The sequence below is a fragment of the Dromiciops gliroides genome, chromosome 3 (genome assembly GCF_019393635.1).
Source record: "Dromiciops gliroides isolate mDroGli1 chromosome 3, mDroGli1.pri, whole genome shotgun sequence".
In the NCBI taxonomy this organism is placed as follows: Eukaryota; Metazoa; Chordata; class Mammalia; order Microbiotheria; family Microbiotheriidae; genus Dromiciops; species Dromiciops gliroides.
Genome location: NC_057863.1, coordinates 282,879,165 through 282,899,135, shown reverse-complemented (window position 1 = coordinate 282,899,135; position 19,971 = coordinate 282,879,165). Strand labels below are relative to the sequence as shown.

Here is a 19,971-nt window from a genome sequence, read left to right as displayed (position 1 = left end):
ATATGATGAAGCCCCCTCCAACTGGCTCTTGAGAGCCAAGTGTTAAATTTTCAGCATTAGAAAAATGCTACAGATCAGAGCATGTGATTGTTTTGTTGATTATCTAGTCTTCAGAAAGTGATGCTAAGAAAGTGATGATTGATTATCTAGTCTTAAGAAAGTGAATACTGTAGATTCAACTTAAGTGTGTCCTATGTCTTCAAAGAGTCAGTGTGATAAACATTTACCAGCACGACCACACTGTACATTGCATAAACAAATAAGAAACAAATCAAGAAATATTATGATGCAGCAAGTTGGTGCAGTGGATAGAATCCTGGGACCCGGAGTCAGGAAGACCTAAGTTCAAATGCAGCTTCAGACACTATTTGACATTGGGTAAATCTGTTTGCCTCAGTTTCCTTATCTATAAAATGGGGATAATAATCACACCTGCTTCTCAGGATTGTGTTGAGGATCAAATAAAATAATTGCAGAGCTTATCACAATGCCTGCCACATAGAAAGTGCTATATAAGTGTTAGCTATTATTATTATTATTACCTATAATCCATCAGTCAATCAACAAACATTTTAAAATACCTCTATGTCCTCAGCACTGGAGATGCAAAAACAAAAGTGAAATCATCCTTGCCCCCTGGGAGCTTAAATTTCTATTGAAGATACGAGGAATACATACCTACTAGCTATAACACAGACATACAGCTGATGGGGGAGTAGGGAATGAGTACTAACTATTGAAATTAAGAATGGATTAATTCACAGGGAGTACTTAAACCAAGTTTTTAAAGAAACCAGGGTTCTAAGAGGCTGAGGTCAGGAGGATGTGCATTCCAGGCAAGGGAAATAAACCACCACAAAATTATGCCTATAGAAAATGGAGTGTCATCTCTGAGGAACAGTAAGAGGACAGGTTGACTGGATCACAGAGTTTGTCAAGGGGAATACTATGGAATACAGCTGGAAAGGTAGGTTGGGATCCAGTTATAAAAGGCTTTAAATGACAGACGGAGGGGTTTATATTTACACCTAGTGGTAAAGGAGAGGTCTAGAATTTACTGAGTGGGGAAGGGAAGAGATAAGGGGGGAAAGATGGAGGGGGGAGAGAGAGAAGAAGGAGGAGGAGGAGAAGGAGGAAGAACATATGGTTAAATCTTTGCTTGAGGAAAAAATCACATTAACAGTTTGTCTAAATAGATTGGAGTGGGCAGCTTGAAGGAGAGAAATGAATTAGGAGGATACTGACTGCGAGAGTCCAAGTGAGATGGGGTGAGGCCCAGATCTAGGGTAGTGGCTGTGTAGGAGCGAAGAGAGGGTAAGGAGGTGATCAATTGTGTGGAGGTAGAAACAATAACATTAAGAAACTGTCTGCGTATTTGGGGTAAGAATTAGGATCTGAGGATAATACAGAAGTTGCAACCTTGGTGACATGGAACTAGAGCTCAGGAGAAATTAAATCTGGATATATAAATCTGGTAGTTATGTGTATAGAGATAAGAATTAAACTCATGGAAACTAATTAAGTCACTATGTGAGAGAGGAGTAAAAAGGGCTCAAGACAGAGACATGTACATAAACATATGCATTTATTTGCCTTTGGGGGTGGGGCAAAGGGGGCAGGGTAGGAGAGGTGTGTACTCTTTTGCTTGTAGCTTTGAAATGTGGATCATTTAAAGAGCACAAATCTTTAAAAGGATATATAGTTATCCCTTCTACATCATGACTTTTACCATCATGGTTTGAATGTATCATGGGTGAGCCTAAGAAGTTAAATAGGAAATTTGAGGGAGTTTTGTAGAAGGTACAGATGACAGAAAAGATTTAGAAACTTGGAAATGCATAACCCATTTTTACTATAAGGTACTGTAAATATCCCATAAATTGTATAGTTATTTTCAATGGAATTTCTTTATCTCTTGCTGTTGGACTTTATTGGTAATATATAGAAATACTGATGATTTATGTGGGTTTATTTTGTATCCTGTGACTTAGATGAAGTTGTTATTTCAAGTAGTTTTTAGTTGACTATCTAGGATTTTCTAAGTATAAGATTATATCATCTACAAAGTGATGGTTTTGTTTCCTCATTGCCAATTCTAATTTTTTGCTTTTTTCTTCTCTTATTGCTATAGCTAACATTTCTAGTACAATATTAAATAATAGAGGTGATAAGGGACATCCTTGTTTCACCCCCTGATTGCACTGGGAAGATTTTTAGCTTATCTCTATTATAGATAATGCTTGCTGATGGCTTTTAAAAATATATATTATCATTTTAAAGTAATCTCCATTTATTACTATGCTCTCTGGTATGTTTAATATGAATAGGTGCTTGTATTTTGTCAAAGGCTTTTTCTGTAACTATTAAGATATCATATGAGTTTCTGTTGTTTTTTGATATAGACATTGTCAATTATGCTAATAGTTTTCCTAATATTGAACCGGCTCTGAATTACTAATATAAATCCCACCTGGTCATAGTGTATGCTCTTGGTACTATATAGCTGTAATCTCTTTGCTAGTATTTAAACTTTTGCATTAATATTCATTAAAGAAATTGGTCTCTAATTTTCTTTCTGTGTTTTGGCTCATCCTGGTTTGAGTATTAGCATTATATTTGTCTCATAAAAGGTATTTGGTAAGACACTTTTTTTAATATACCTATCACATATTTTTTTTAATTTAACTTAATTTTTAATGTAATAAATATTTTTATTTGTAGTTTGGGGTTCCAATTTTTATCCCTCCTTTCTTCCCTCTCCTCCCCACTCCCTGAAGCAGCAATCAATCAGATATGAGTTATACATGTATGATTATGTAAAACATTGCCATTTTAGTTGTTTTGTACAAGAAAACTTGATTAAAAGAAAAAAATGAAAGAAAGTGAAAATAGCATGCTTCAGTCGGTTCCATCAATATCAGTTCTTTCTTTGGAGGTGAATAGTATGTTTCATCGAATAGTCCTTTGGGATTGTCTTGGGTCATTGTATCGTTGAGAATAGTCAAGTCATTCACAGTTCTTCATCAAACAATATTGCTATCTCTGTGCATAATGTTCTCTTGGTTCTGCTCACTTCACTAAACACCATTTCATACATGTCTTTCCAGGCCTTTCTGAAATCATTTTACTTGTCATTTCTTATAGCACAATAATATTCCATCACCATCATATACCACAGCTTATTTAGCCATTCCCCAATTGATAAGCATTCTTTTGATTTCCAATTCTTAGCCACCACAAAAAAGAGCTGTTATATTTTTTTTTTTTACAAATAGGTCTTTTTTCTCTTTTTGGGGAAGTCTTTGGGATATAAACCTAGCAGTGGTATTACTGAATCAAAGGGTATGCAAAGCTGTATAGTCCCTTGGACATAGTTCCAAATTGCTCTCCAGAATGGTTGGATATTTTCAAGGACACCTTCTTAGTCTATTTTTCCAAATAGTTTTATATAGTATGGGAGTACTTGTTCTTAAATGTTTGGTATAATTCACTTGTGAATTCATCTGGTTCTGGGGATTTTTTCATAAGTTCATTGATAGCTTGTTCAGTTTCTTTTTCAAATATTAGGTTATTTAAGTATTTTATTTCTTCTGTTAATCTGGGTAATTTATATTTTGTAGATATTTATCCATTTCGTTTAGATCGTCTAGTTTATTGGTATATAATAGGGCAAAATAGCTCCTAACAATTGTCCTAATTTCCTCTTCATTAGTGGTGAATTCACCCCTTTCATTTTTTAATACTAGTAATTTGGTTCTTTTTCTTTCCTTTTTTTAATCATATTAACCAATGATTTATCTATTTTGTTGGGTTTTTTTTCCATAAAACCAACTTCTACTTTTATTTATTAGTTCTATAGCTTTCTTACTTTCAATTTTATTAATCTCTCCTTTGATTTTTCAGGATTTCCAATTTGGTATTCAATGGGGGATTTTTAATTTGTTCTTTTTCAAGTATTTTTAGTTGTGTGCCCAATTCAGTGATCTGTTTTTTCTCTATTTTATTGATATAAGCAATTAGAGATACAAATTTTTCCCTAAATTCTGCTTTGGCTGTATCCCATAAATGTTGTCTTATTGTTGTCATTTTCTTTAATGAAATTATCAATTTATTCTATGATTTATTTGATCAATTTGTTTTTAGAATTATATTATTTAATTTCCAATTAATTTTAACCCCTCTTTCCATTGACTATTACTGAATTTAATTTCTATTGCATTATGATCTGAAAAGGATGTGTTTATTATTTCTGTTTTTCTGCATTTGGTTATGAGGTTCTTATGTTCTAATATATGGTAAATTTTTGTGGAGGTGTCATGTACTGCTGAGAAAAAAAGGTATATCCTGTTTATTCTAATTCAGTTTTCTCCAGAAAACTATCCTATTTAATCTTTCCAGAATTTTATTCACCTCCTGAACTTATTTCTTATTTTTGGTTAGAATTATCTAGTCCTGAGAAGGGAAAGTTAAGTTCCCCTGCTAGTATTGTTTTATTATCTATATCCTCCTGTAACTCATTCAACTTCTTCAAAAATCTAGATGATATACCATTGATGTATTTGTGTTTAGTATTACTATGACTTCATTGTCTATGGTACCTTTCAGCAAGACATAGTTTCTTCTTTATCTCTTTTAATTAGATCTATTTTTGCTTTTGCTTTATCTGAAAGCATGATTGCTATCTCTTCTTTCTTTGCTTCAGCAGAAGCATAATAGATTCTGTTCCAGCACCTTACCTTTACCCTGTTTGTATCTTTCAGCTTCAAATGTGTTTCTTTAAACCACATATTGTAGGATTCTGGTTTTTAATCCATTCTGCTATCCACTTCTGCTTTATGGGTGAGTTCATCCCATTCACATTTATGGTTATAACTAACTTGGCATTTCCTTCCATGCAATTTTCACTTGTTTATCACCCTCTCTCTCTCTCTCTTACTTCCCCCACCCTTTCCCTCCTCACAAGTGTTTTAATTCTCATAACCACATTCCCCACTATGCCTTCCTTCCTATGTCTCCTCTCCCCCTTCTTTTATCCCCATTCCTTTTTTTATATGGTAAGATATATTTATATACACAACTAGGTTTATTATTCCCTCTTTGAGCCAATTTTTATGAGAATAAGGTTTATGGATTGCCTGCCACGACCACCCCAATTATCCCCTTCATAAGAGCTCTTTCCTGCCTCTTTTACATTGGATAATTTACTCCAATCTATCTCCCCCCACCACCTTCTTCTTCCAGTGGAATTTTCTTTTGAACCCCTTTATTTTGTTTTTTTTGAAGTATCACTTTAAAAGTCACCTTTTATCCACACCCTCCATCTATATATACTCCTTCAAATTTCTTTTATAGCAATAAAACTTTTAAGAGTTACAAATATTAGCTTACCATATAAAAATATAAACAGTTTAATTTTTTTTAATTTCTTATATTTTCTTTCTTGTTTCTTTTTTTATCTTTTTATGTTTCCCTTGTGCCTCATATTTGGATGTCAAAATTTTTATTCAGCTTTGGTCTTTTAATTAGAAATACCTAAAAGTTCTCTATTTCATTAATGTTCATTTTTCTCCTGAAAGATTATGTTAGGGACAGCTAAATGGCAAAGTGGATTAAGCACTGGCCCTGGATTCAGGAGGACCTGTGTTCAAATCTGGTCTCAGATACTTACTAGCTGTGTGACCCTGGGCAAGTCACTTAACCCTCATTGTGCTGCAAAAAAATAATAAATCAAAAGATTATGTTCAATTTTGCTGAGTGATTCATCATTGTAATCTGAACTCTTTTGCCTTCTGGTATATTATATCAAGCCTTCCAGTTCTTTAATGTGAAAGCTGCCAAATCCTGTGTAATCCTGACTGCAGCCTCACAATATTGGAATTGTTTATTTTTTGGCTGCTTGGAATACTTTCTCCTAGATTTGAGAGCCCTGGAATTTGCCTATGATGTTCCTGGGAGTTTTCATTTTGGGATCTCTTTCAGGTGGTGATCAGTGAATTATTTTTATTTTTATTTTACCCTCTACTTCTATCAAGGCAGTTTTCTCTGGTAATTTCTTGAAAGATGTTATCCAGGCTCTTTTTATCATGACTTTCAGGTAGTTCAATAATTCTTATATTATCTCTCAGGGATATATTTTCTAGGTCAGTTATTTTTCCAATGAGAAATTTCATTTTCTTCTATGTTTTATGCTTTTTTTGATTTTCTTTATCATATCTTGCTGTCCTCATAATCATATTTTTCCACTTGTTCAATTCTAATTTTAAGGAATTATTTTCTTCCATGAGCTTTTGCACTTCCTTTTCCATTTGGTCAGTTTTATTTTTTAGGAAGTTATTTTCCTTGGTAAATGTTTGTATATCTTTTCCCATGCTATTGACTCTTTTTTCATGATTCTCTTGCATTACTCATTTCTTTTCCCAATTTTTCTTCTACTTTTCTAATTTTCTTTTTAAAATCCTTCTTAAGCTCTTCCAGGAATACGTTTGCGTCCTCAGACCAAATTACATTTTTCTTTGATGCTTCACATGTAACCATTTTGACATTATCGTCCTGTTCTAAATTTATGTCCTGATCCTATCACCACAGTAACCTGCTATAGTCAAACTCTTATTTTGTTCAATTTTTGCTCATTTTTCTTCCTTTTTTGTGACTCGGTATTTTTATGTGAGAGTTGGGCTCTGGTCCTACACTGTCCCAAGCTTTTTATGCTGGGGCTCTAGGTCTTACTACTGGTTTTGACTGGGCTTCAGGGCTTAGATGTTTGCTTTCTCTGGAGTGTAGGCTTCCCTTCGGGCTTGTACTGAGGGTATGACCTCCCTGTTGACCTCCCCTTGGTGTGGGGTTTAGCTGCTGGTCTGTCCCAGAAGTGGGGCTCTGATGCTGGGTTACTATGAAAACAGGGCCCGTCTACTAGCAGACACTGGAAGAGCAATTTTGTTGCTGATATGACTGGGGGAAGGGAGGGGGTGCTATGAAAACATGACTTCATTACCTGTCAGCAATGAGGTCAAGGCCTTGCTGTGCTGGGAGTGGGGTCTCTAGGGTGGGGCCTGGTTGAGCTGCACATAATGCTCACCTGCTTACGGGTATACTGTTTTACTGAAAGGTGGGGACTTGATAGTGGATTGTTCCAGGCCCAGAGCCTTGCTTCTGGCCTCCTACTGTAAGACCAGGCTGCTGCTATTGTTCTTAGTTCTCTCTCCTCCCATCTGAGTGAGACAGACCTTTCCTGCCATTCTGGTAGGCTGTTTCCCTGCTCCTAGATCAATTCCGAGGTAATTTTCTAGTTCTTTGGAGGGGAATTTGGGAGGCCTTTGGAGGGCTCCTTCCTCACTCTGCCATCTTGACACCAGAAATTCAAGAATTTTTTTAAATTAAGTTAATAACTAGAAAAATTAACCAAATGTAAATTCTGTCTAACTTTCTACTCTCTATGACTCCTCCTATAAATCCTCCATGGAAAATTCTCCCAACATACTGGAGACCCTCCTCAAAGAAATGTATGTACATCACTGTAGTTCTTTTGGCTCCAAAAGAAAGGCAACTGAATTCCATGATGCCATTTCATCTTCCAGGCTACGTCCATCCTAAATTCAACAAACATTTACTAAGTGTTTACCACTTATAAGGTATTAATACTTTTACTTTGCTACATGACTAGTCCATCATCTTTTATGATCATACATTTCTTAAATAATCCCTTTAATGCAACTTTTTTTTTTTTACACAAGTCATTACTGCTAATGTGCCTTGCCTTTTTATGCCTGCTATCAATCTCTCCATTGTCTTTTGGGTCACCTACATCTTTTATTCCTCAGAGACTGTGGTGTTACATGATTTGGGACCATGCAGCAATACAAGGAGAATAATCAAGCATTCAAAGAGTTCCTTCCAATAAGGCAGGGAGCAATGCATTCAGGTCTGACCTTCCTCTTTGCCTCTTGTCCAGGTCTTCCCATGAGCTTGTCATATCGTGTCCACCCAATGTGCTTGGGGCCTTTCTTTCTCATAATATTTCAAGGTTAAAAGTAGAAAACTCTAGCTGTCCATCTGTCATCCCTCAACCTAACCTTCCCATCTTCTCTTGCTGTCATGCATTGCCTTGATGGTATCTTTTATGCCTGGACATAACCAGTATTCTTGACTTTTGTCTTGCCACTGGACTCCAATGACTCTGGAGGAGAGAGAGAGGCCGATGACTTTGCACAGCTCTACCTCACTTAAATCCAATTCATTCTCCTTATATCATTGGTCCTCTTCAAGAATGAAGAATGAACAACAATAATTTTTACATCTGTTTTTCTTAGTATTTCGTAAATTATATGTTGCAACCTGTAAACATCTACCATGTGCCTCTCCAATGCTCTCTGTGTGAAGTTCATTTATAATTGTCAGATATGCTTTGTCTCTACCATGCAGCATGTGGGTAGAGTATCAATATTCAAAAGATAAGCCTTGTTTCCATGGGAAATGAGGTCATTAAAGAAACTCTGAAATTTCCCAAAGACAATCCAGCCCAGTCTCTTCTGGCTGTTCAACTATGAACCCAAATCATTGTCTAGCTGTGTAGGTTATCCCACATATACAAACTCAGAAAATGTTGGTATTAATATGACAGGGGTTTTTTTGTCAGGAAGAAACCTGGGATCATTAAAAATTGTCATATTTCCCATTGTAGTCTTCCCCCTCCCAGAACATAATCCTTCATGATAAAAAAAAGAAAAATTTAAAGAGAAAAGAGGAAGGAAAAGAAAAAGGGAAAAGAAATAAAGCACTGTAAATTTTTTGAAAAGTGGTTTAGGGGGCAGCTGGGTGGCACAGTGGATAAAGTACCAGCCCTGGATTCAGGAGGAACTGAGTTCAAATCTGGCCTCAGACACTTGACACTTACTAGCTGTGTGACCCTGGGCAAGTCACTTGGCCCCCATTGCCCCACAAAAGAAAGAAAAGAAAAGCAGTTTTGCCTGCTCTCTTCCTCCTATTCAATTACAAGATCAGCTCATTGCTTATCTGTGCTGCCAATTCAAGATATTTGGACTAACTCAATGGGCTATCCTTCCCACATCATGTCTGGATAATGGGAATTTTTCATCCTGTGGTGGTGGTGGTGGTGGTGGTGGTAATGGTGGTGGGTTGTTTTCTGTGGGAACTATTAAATTGAGTTGAAATGGCCAAGAATCTAATTAAGGACGTCTTGTAGTATTCTAAAGCTGAATGGAATCAACACAAGATTATTAGCCAAGTCCCAAAGGACTTCTCCATTTATCCCTTTTCTATTCAGACTCTGCCCAAGATGTCCTCTATGACAATGGCAAATACCATTAGTGAGCATGTTGATTTATTCCTCAATGATAGAGGATTGTTGAACAAAGTTATCTCTTTCTAACATCTATCAAGTAATCTCATGTGAGTTTAACATATAGTATAAGAAAATGCTTTCAGAAAAGAGCTTTAAGGGTCCTTTTTTGCTTTGCTTCTGTATTTCTTTCAAAGGCACAACCAATCCTTCCAGCTGTTCAAGTTCATGGCCCTTAAGTGCCATCACTGACTATTCCCTATCCTTCAAACCACATTCCCAATTCAGTTACCCAGTCTTGCCAAATTCACCTCAACATATCTCTTACATCCATTTCCTTTCTCCACTCACATGGCCATTTACCCTAGTTCAGGATCTCATCTTCTTTCACCTCCTCATTGGTCTTTCTCCAAGTTTTTTGTAGACCATACTATTCAAATACTTCAGGAAGTGGCGTTATCATAATATTCTCCAATCATAACATTTGGCAAATAAGATTATTCTAAAGGAGAATTACTGCTGACCACTCTATCTTTTCCTTTTTCCATTTTCCATTTTTTGGTGAAAATGCCTTGGATGAATAGGTCACATTAGAAGTATATTCAGGGGGCAGCTAGGTGGCGCAGTGGATAAAGCATTGGCCTTGGATTCAGGAGTACCTGAGTTCAAATCCAGCCTCAGACACTTGACACTTACTAGCTGTGTGACCCTGGGCAAGTCACTTAACCCCCATTGCCCCGCAAAAAAAAAAAAAAAAAAAAAAAAGAAGTATATTCAGTATCCTCTCATCTTTACCCTTTCTTTCAACTCCATGTTAGATTTTCCCTTTGTTCTTACAGTGATTAGATTGCATGCTGAGAGCTAATTTATAAACTATTCCCATACAAATAACCAATTACTTCCATCCTATTGATATGTAATCAACTTTTTGTGGGAATATTATTGTTCAGTGTTTGCCATAACCATGCATTTCAATTCTTCTTTTAAAAGTTTACATGATATACAAGCATAAGATTTCCAAGTAACAGTATAAAAATCTTTTGTTGTCTTTTCATTTCTTAATCTTGAACCACATTTCCCAAAGTAGTTTCCCCCATTTTCCCCTATGTCCACCTTGAAACTGAGTCTACCAAGAATCAATATATATGCTGACATAGGTTAGAGAAGTTTGTCAAGTTCATTATGCTCTGCAATCAATCGGAGCAGATAAACTGCAATTACCTTTGGGGACTCTTTTTGGCCTATGCAGTGTAAGATAACCAAGTGTCCAATGACAATGGCTTTTCCTACTGCCTTGAGGCATAAGATCATAGGATCATAAATAGAGCTGTAAAGTACTTCAGAGGTCATCTATTCCAACCCCCTCATTTCATAGAAAACTCCAGCTCATGGAGCCTAAGTGACTTGCCCCAGGTCACATAGAGAATGACTAAGTTGTAATTAGAACTTGAGGACTGTGATTCAGCACTCTTCTGTACCACAAAGATAAAATCAATTCAGCCAATTCCTTTTTCCCCTGAAGGAGAACTTATGAACCATCCTTTCATTTATCTTTAATTTCCTTATGTCTCTGGTTTCATTTATAGAAAAAAATGTAAAGGTTAGTAAGAGTCAATTTTTCCAGTAATATATCACTTTGTTGACCAATGGTGAGAATCTCATTCTTAGAATACCAAATTAGTGTGTGAAGAGTGTCTAAAAACTAATTCGTGCAACCTCCAATTACTTTTTTCCATTCCACTAATCTTACTGCAGAAGCATGGATGACCAGGGGCAATTTCCATTTTATTCTGTTCCCTGAGTTGGAATAACCACAGCCAAAGAATTAATCACCTAGTGGACAACCCATGGAATGGTCAGTGGACCTTGCCAGGGCTTGGACTCTACTGGCACAGTCTTCAAGTAACAAAAGTCTATACTATTAGGACACATTGGAAAGTTATTTTCAGAGAAGAAAATGAGAAGATTGCTCAAAAAAGCATGACAGCCTAGCTTTAACAGTACATTTAAGATTAAAGAGAAAATCTAATTTTCTCCTTTAAAATGAAAGTGTAACTGCCTAGGCAGAATCTAATACTTGATATCGAGCAATAGGTCTGAGACAGTCACTCAGTTCTCCACTGTACTTAGGTAGCCAATGCATTTCATGTAGCCTCAGAATAACAGCATTTTTACTGATCTTCTAAAATTCAATGTACCTTCTCCATTATTTACAAAACAGTTAAGTGGATCCATTATGCTGCTTTTCAAATTAAATAAAATATTAGCTGGACTACAAAGAAACACTCTAAATAATAGATTTTCTTAATAAGAGTGCTCTACTAAGCAAGATAAAAGAACATCTTTTTGATTGACAAGGAAAGGCCATTTTTTTCAAAATATAGGCAAAAAATCCTAACACATCAATCATAAGGATCATCAAAATATTCTAAAAGTGTGTCCCTTTATTTAAACTGTGGTGAAAATTAAGTTAAAATAAGTTTTTAAATCTTTTTAATGTAAAATGTTACTTAGAGGCAAATTTTTTCTTTGGAGAATTGTGAAAGTATCAGCATTAAAACATGCAGACAACATACCCAATCAATGGAATTTCTATTTTTCTTTTTCCTACTAAAATTTGTATTTTGTCAAAACTGTCCTCTTCTTTAACAGGCTGATATGTCACAGTAACTGTCACGTGAAGTCCAGTAGCAATTGCTATTTCTTTTGTATTCATGTTCAACTTGAACTGCAATAAAAACAAATAAATAAATGAAAAGATCATTCAAATTATACCTAAATGATAACAAATCATAACTAAATTTCTTACTAAATGAATTTACAATGTAACTCTCTCATTGTGGTTCAATTGAATTTTTGTGCATATTTCTGCCAAAAAAAAAGGTTTATTATATGAGTACCACTTCCCTTCCTCCTGTACCAAAAACAGCTTGATCCTGTTGCTATCTTTCCAATCCTAGGCTTTTGACATGAGCAAAACATAATTGAATATGACAAACTCAATCAGTAATTGAGTATTTTGAATGCCCACAGAGTGCAGGCAGAATTGAATACTTAGAGAATTGACAAGTATTCCACCAGAAAGCATTTTTAAAATCTAACACAGAACAAAAGAAAAATACACTCAAAAGTGTTGCTCAGAGGCAGCTAGATGGCACAGGGGATAAAGCACTGGCCCTGGATTCAGGAGGACCTGAGTTCAAATTTGGTCTCAGACACTTGACACTTACTATCTATGTGACCCTGGGCAAATCACTTAACCCTCATTGGCCTGAAAAATTAATAATAATAATAATTAATTAATTCATTAATGTTGATCAATATTAAATGAAAAATTGGTATTCCATGTTTTTAAAAAATGATTTCTATTGCTTAAGTTTGTTTCTATTGTGTCAACAGGTGACAGTGTGGGAAACAGTGAGCCAAGGAATATATTTGTCAACATAACCTAATCCTTCTAGGAGCAGGAGAAGACAAATTTTCTGAGACCACCCTGTCTCTGCCCTCCATTACCACCCACCCCTGCTTTTTCTTACTTTGAGGATGGGATGGTACTTGGTATTGGGCACCTGCAGCTTGCCTCTGATTCACTTCAGTCTGGAGGCAAAAAAAGGAAAGCTGAAGGTTTAGCATAAAATTCTGGATTTTTGAAAGTCTATACATATGTACAAATTATTAATAAAATAACAACAGCCCTTCGAGCCTCAAGAATGACCGACCTCTAACCTCCAGACTGGAAACTTACCAACTGGTGAAATTTTGTGCACTACCAATGGACAACCATGAACTGCACAGCTTTCTGCCTAAACTATGGAATTTATGTGAAGAAAGCTTCACTATAATAAAGAAATAAAAGAAAACAAAATAAAATTTCATTATAATGAAGAAACAGGTACCAGATAGTAAATTGTAATTGGAGTGGGGGTGAGGAAGTGGTGTACAAAGATTTAGAAAAAGGAAACTTTTCCAGAGGTTCTTCCAAACCATCCTGACTTATGATGAACCAGTTCAACTCTACACTGTATTCTTCTCTTGAGTCCTTCCCCAGCCCCTTTAACACATCACAAATCTTACCTCTTAAGGTCTCAGCTTTGGATCACTCCCACCATATATTGCTGAAAATTACACAACTTTTCTAACTGGATCCAATACAAATTAATATTACATAACCTCAGCTAGGCCTTCACTAATGCTGGGCAATACTTCTATACTTCCCTAATCAACTCATTGCCCTACTTTCCACAGTGGCTCTTCCCAACTTTTTCATCCCTCCTCAGATCTCCCATGGCCACCCCTCCCCACTCTGCCCTATCAGCTAAGACTCTTGCTTCATATTTTACTGAAAAAAGACCATTCATCCCCCTTTCCCCTCCTCCTGAACTCATAACACTCAGATGTTTTCTGGTACTATATCCTCCTTGATTTCTATCTCACACAAAGAACTTGTCTTTATCCTTGACAAGGTAAACCCCTCTACCTGCACAAATGACTCCATTCCAACCTGTCTCCTCCAGCAGATTACCCCCTTTATCATACCCAGTCACAAAAGGCAGGAGAAATATGGGATTACAGTTAGTGGGGATAAAAAATTGAGTGAGAATTTTTTTTAGGAAAGAAACATTAGCATCTATATGTATATAGACTAAATTCTTTGAGAAGGCCATCTAAAGTAAGAACCTCCACTTCATCTCCTTTCACTCTCTTCTTAATTTTCTACAGTCAGGCTTCCAGTCTTATTATTCAACCAAAATTGCCCTCTCCAAAGTTACCAATGATCTCTTAATTGCCAAATCCAAGGGTCTTTTCTCAATTCTCATCCTTCTTAACCCCTCTGTAGCCTTTGATACTATTGATCACTCTCGTCTCCTTGATACTCTTTTGTCTCAAGATTTTCAAGACATTATTCTCTCCTAGTCCTCCTCCAATTTATCTAATCCCTCTTCCTCAATCTCCTTTGCTATATCTTTATCCAAGACACACTCACTAACCAAGAATGTCCTACGGAATTTTGTCTTGGACCCATTTCTCTTCTCTCTATATACTATTTCACTTAATGATCTCATTAGCTCCTATGGATTCAATTACCAACTCTGTGCTAATGATTTCCAAATCTACTTATCCAGCCCTAACCTTTCTGCCAACTCCCATTCTCGCATCCTTAACTATCAGACACCTCAAACTAAATGTCCAGTATACATCTTAAATTCAACATGTCTAAAGTTAAACTTGGTTATTTTTCCTCCCATATATTCCCCTATTCGAAACTTACCCATTACTGCTCAAGTACCACCATCCTCACAGTCTCCCAGGCTCACAACCCAGGCATCATCCTTAACTCCTTACTCTCTGTCATTCTCCATATTTAATCTGTTGTCAAGTCCTATTTATTCTACTTTCATAATATCTCCTCTTCTCACTATTTTTGTCACACAAGACATAAATTCTGCTTTCATAATTCTCATGTCTCTTTTAAACCACTAACAGCTTGTTTTGATTCCCCAGGGTTCTCCATCTCATCAAGTGTTGGAGCACTTTCCTTCATTTTGTAGTATTTATTCATAGATGCCTGGACTCATTTACTAGATATGGAGGCCATATTTCCTCTGTTGTTACTGTGTTTCCTGTTGGTGTATTTGTTTATGCTCAAGATCTTTAGGATTTTTTTCTTCCTAAAATCTTTAGTACTGTCTGTCTTTCCTCCCTCTCTTATTTTCCTTATAACTCACTTCCTGACTCCCTTCCATCTGATCCTGGTGTCCTAAATGGTGGATCTCAAAGAGGCTCAGTATCCTGCCAAACTTGGCAATTCGTGGTTCACTGCCCTAGATCTCTGCCCCAAGTGGCTTTTGAGGGGTCAGAACTGGCCCCAGCTGAGTATTGTTCTCTTCCCTCAGACATGGAGTCTTATACAGTTCCCTACACACACAGTGTTCTGTCCTGGTGACCTGTATGACTGACTCTCTCTGTTCCTCAGTTCTCTGGCCAAGCACCAGAAGTTCAAAGTTTTGAAATGTTGGCACTACCGTGTTGTGGCTTTGAAGTGTTGGTGCTTCCAGGTGCTTCCAGTACCTTGCAGGCTTTAGTTCCTGAAGGGCTATAGCCAAGCTGGCTGCCAAGGCTCAAGGAAACTTTCACAGCCTGCAGCTGGGGTCTTTACAGCACTTGAAGGAGGGAGAGAAGACAGTCAAGGGGTGGTTTTGATGTAAGCCTCTGTTCTTTCCTTGGTTCTGCCAGTGAAACCTTGCTGCCCAAAGCATGGGTTGAAAAGGAGAGGTGCTGAGTGAGCTTGAGATCAGTGAACATCAGTAGCTATCTCTGGAATCTCCCATACCCCTCTCCAAGAAAAGAGGTTGATTCCTACTTAAAAGAAAGCAAGACACTTGGACCATAAAACTGGTCTATCCTGCTTTCCTCAGATAGGGAATAGCAGACAAGAATTATATCTGTCCCCTTCTAAATATTTCTATTCTGGGAGAAATAATTTTTCCTGGTCACCATTCCCTAAAGAAGGGGTGTCCTAGGCTTTTACTCTCTTCTCATAAAATATTTATTACACAAAAACCATCACAGCTATTGAATAGCCAAAAAAATAAAAGAATCCATTTATCCAAGTAATTAAAAAAATCAGGATGCTATTTATTTTCTCTCCTTAAAATGGAGAGAACATGGGGTGGGAAAAGGGCCATGGCTTGAGTCAAAAAGCAGAGTAAAAATGACCCCCAAACTCCTCAAGATACCTGATGACTCTTAGAGGGGGAGATTTAACAAGCCTGGCCCTCAGGGATTCAGAGCACACATTACACCCTGAGCAAGGCACTAATCATGCATAGCCAGTCAATAAACATTTATTCAGTGCCCTCTGTGTGCCAGGTCCTGTGCTAAGCACCTGCCCCATTCTATAGCTGTAAAGTTAATTTTCTTAACCTAAGTGTAAAATTTTTCATTTAACCCATTTATCATCTAATTAAATTCAGCCCAATGCTCTAATATGTCAAGATCTTTTGAGATCCTCATCAGCATTCAGTGGGTTAACTATCCTTTTCTGCTTTTGTATCTTTTATCAGTTTCATGTGCACACAATCTATATCTTCATTCACATCATTCATTAAAATGTTAAACAGGGGGCAGCTAGGTGGCACAGTGGATAGAGCATCGACCCTGGAGTCAGGAGGATCTGAGTTCAAATCCGGCCTCAGATACTTAACACTTACTAGCTGTGTGACCCCAGGCAAGTCACTTAATCCCAATTGCCTCACCAAAAAAAAAAGTAAAGAAAAGAAAAAAATGTTAAACAGCATGGTGTCTAAGAATTGAGAAGCAAGGAAATGTCCATCAATTGAGGAATGATGGAAGAAGCTGTGGTATATGATTGTGGTGGAATAGTCTTGTACTATAGGAAATGACAAACAGGATGATCCCAGAAAAACCTGGAAAGACTCATGAACTGATGTATAGTGAAGTGAGCAGAGCTGGGAGGACATTGCTCATAGTGACAGAAGTATTGTTCAATGAGCAGTTGTGAATGACTTAACTACTCTCAGCAATGCAATGATCCAAGACAATCCCAAGGGACTAATGAGGAAGCTTACTATCCATCCCCATAGAAAGAACTGATAAAAAGAGCACTTGTGGATTATACATATATAACCTGGTTGCTGTCTTATGGAGGGGGGCGGAAAGGGAGGGAGGGAAGGAGAAAAATTTGGAACTCTAAATCTTATGAAAATGAATGTTGAAAACTACCCTTACATGTAACTGAAAAAATAAAATAAATGTTTGTTGCTAACCCCCCCAAACAAATGTTAAATAGCACTAAGGAAAGTCCCTAGGGTACTCCAATAAAGACCAGACAAGTTGGCAATGAAACATTAACAGCTAATTACTCTTTGAATATAGCCATTCAATCTATCTAATGATGTTATCAACTAGTGTACATCTACTTTTTTCCACAAAAAAAAAATACTTTGTAATATATTTTAACAAATGTTTTGCTATACTCTATATCTATAGCAGCAGTTTAGTGACCAAAAAAGGAAAGGAAATAAGGTTAGTCGGGAATGATCTGTTCATATTGAAGTCATTCTGACTCTTTTCAATCAGACCTTCCTTTATTAGAGAAGTTCATTAACCATTTCTTCAATGATTCATTCCAGAATTGTCCTATAAATTAAGTCAAGCTTTTATTTCCAGGTCTATAGTTTAGAGATCCTCTGTCCTCCCCCTCCCTCCCTCCCTCTCTCCCTCTTTCATTATCCATGTTCCTATGGTACCTCTCCCATTTTCCATGGTTGTTCAAATATCATCTGCATTCATATCTTCCTGTTCTTTCAGTAGCAAAGAAAGTAGCTCATCTAGGATAGATGGCTTGAATTTCTCAAGGACAACTAAGTGCTATCTTAGATTCTCCTTACTTACCTTTGGTATCAATTCCCTGTTAGTCATTTTCAATCTATCACTTCAATTGTAAAGGCCCATCTCCTTGGTAGAGAAAATGGAAATGAAGTAAGAGTGGACCGGCTCTGTCTTCACTCTGTTGTCAGGAATCATTGTTGTGTTTGTCCCGGAGCAGCAGCTCAGTCTCTTATTTTATCCTCCTAATTTTCCCAATATGGCTTTGGAAAAGTTCCTTTTTTTTTTTAACATAGCTAGCTTCCCTTGCAGCCTCAGCTCACAAATGTGGAGCAGGGCACTGAAGAGTAATTTCTATAAGCAAAGTCTCCAGCAATAACCCTGTATAAAATTTCTGGGGGAAGTAGCTTTGGACACAGTATTATTTCCTCTCCCCCAACACCAGGTGACCATGACAGAGAAATGTGCATATGGACACAAGATTGGGAGGAAGATGCTAAAGAAGTGATTTGACTGAGAGGCAGAAATCCTGGGGCCATCCAACTGATGGCCTGTCAAGATGCTTATGCAAACAAGAATTTGAGGTAGCCACAATTGAAACCACCTATGTTCATTTCAGTGAGCTGAGATATCTGGGTGGAAGCAAGATGCAAGTTTGATGGTGCTGAATTCTGCTCTCCCACCCACTCCCCACACCCAGAACTCATGCAAATGGTGAAATTTTGCTTTCTTTTTTAACCTTCACTTTCTCCCACCTGGGAGTATATGTAAATAATCCAGAGTTTTTCTGTTCTTTAAGGTTATGTTTGTTATTCATTTAGGGTTTTGTTTGTTTGTTTGTTTTTCTTTTTTTTTAGTGAGGCAATTGGGGTTAAGTGACTTGCCCAGGGTCACACAGCTAGTAAGTGTTAAGTGTCTGAGGCCGGATTTGAACTCAGGTACTCCTGACTCCAGGGCCGGTGCTCTATCCACTGCGCCACCTAGCTGCCCCATTCATTTAGTTTTTAATTTGCAGGATAGAAAAAAATTGATTCTAACTGCTCTGGCTTAAGTACTTCATTATCTACGAATGAAGAGTTGGAAGGAGAGGAGGAAAGAAAGGGTCATAAGTAGCTTGCAAAATATGAGAGAGCAATGAAAAGATAGAGGATCTGATTTTCTTTCTAAGTTGCCAGGATTCTATACTGGCTAGAGCTTCCTAAATCAAATGGGAAGTTTATGGATCAGTATATTTGATAAACTTCCCAAAACAAAGCAAAAGCTGAATACAGGGTTTCCTCCTTTACAGAAGTTTGATTCATGAATAAGCAGATTTAAAGGGTGGAAAAGACTTTGATAATGGGCTTTCCTCAGAGGCAAGTTCACTGTCCTAATTTTTTTCTGAAGACCTGGTCTCTTCCTTAATGAGAGGGTATTGGAGACATTGACTGAAGGAAAGTCAGTCTCCTCAAGGGCTGACAAAAGAAAAGAAATGGAAAAGAGTAACTGCTCACATGAAAGTGAGTCCCATCAAGGAGGGAATACTTGGTTTGCTCATTTTCCCATTTAACTATTTATGCAAGGGTGTGCATGCACACATGTGCACACACACACAGATACACACTGCTACAAATTAATAAATCAAAAAGAATTTATTAAGCACTCTCTTTCTTCTAAACACTGTGCTAAGTCTAACAATACAAACATAAAAATGAAAAAGAGATAAAAACAGTCCTTGACCTGAACAGGGGACAAAAGGGAGAGGGTACATGTGTAGCAGCAGGCAGATAGTAAGAGAGTCTGGGTGGATGGCTGGATGAGATGTCAAGTAGGATGTGGTGGCCTAAAAGAAATAGTCTACCCTTACTTGGTTAAAAATCAGTTGGGCTGAGCCCTAGGGCAAGAGCTCCAAAAATGCTGGATTAACTTCCCCACAGACTGGGGGCATGGATTTGGGAAGAAGGAGAGCCCTTCATACCTGAAGGATGTCTCACATGCATTTGAATCACCACACTGGTGATCAGTCATGTTTTAATAGGAAGACAAGGGGGACCATGCCTAACTAAACCAGGACTATATCCTTACTGAATATTCTTTGTATTCTATGGCTAAGAAAACCTTTTGTTACCTGCTCAATGGTCTAGAAGCGTCCCATTCCAATCTCAAACTTGAACTATGACACTAGCCAGCATCAGGCCTGGCCTATAAAATTTTGACATAGAAGGCAAGATTTGATCACAAGGTAATCATGGCTCACAGTGTAGCAGAAGGAAGGAAGGATAATGCATATGCAGAGCATAGATTGTTTGGTCAGGTACCCAGATATTGGTGCCATGACACTTTATGGT

At 37.2% G+C, this 19,971-nt stretch overlaps 1 protein-coding gene across 1 annotated transcript in view; it reads right to left on the bottom strand.

Annotated features, from left to right (window-relative positions):
- Positions 1 to 19,971, bottom strand: part of CFAP47 (cilia and flagella associated protein 47) — an 849,402-nt gene that overhangs the window by 814,086 nt on the left and 15,345 nt on the right. The window contains 1 exon segment of the mRNA XM_043993472.1: positions 11,872 to 12,023. Coding sequence (XP_043849407.1) covers positions 11,872 to 12,023 — 152 coding nt within the window.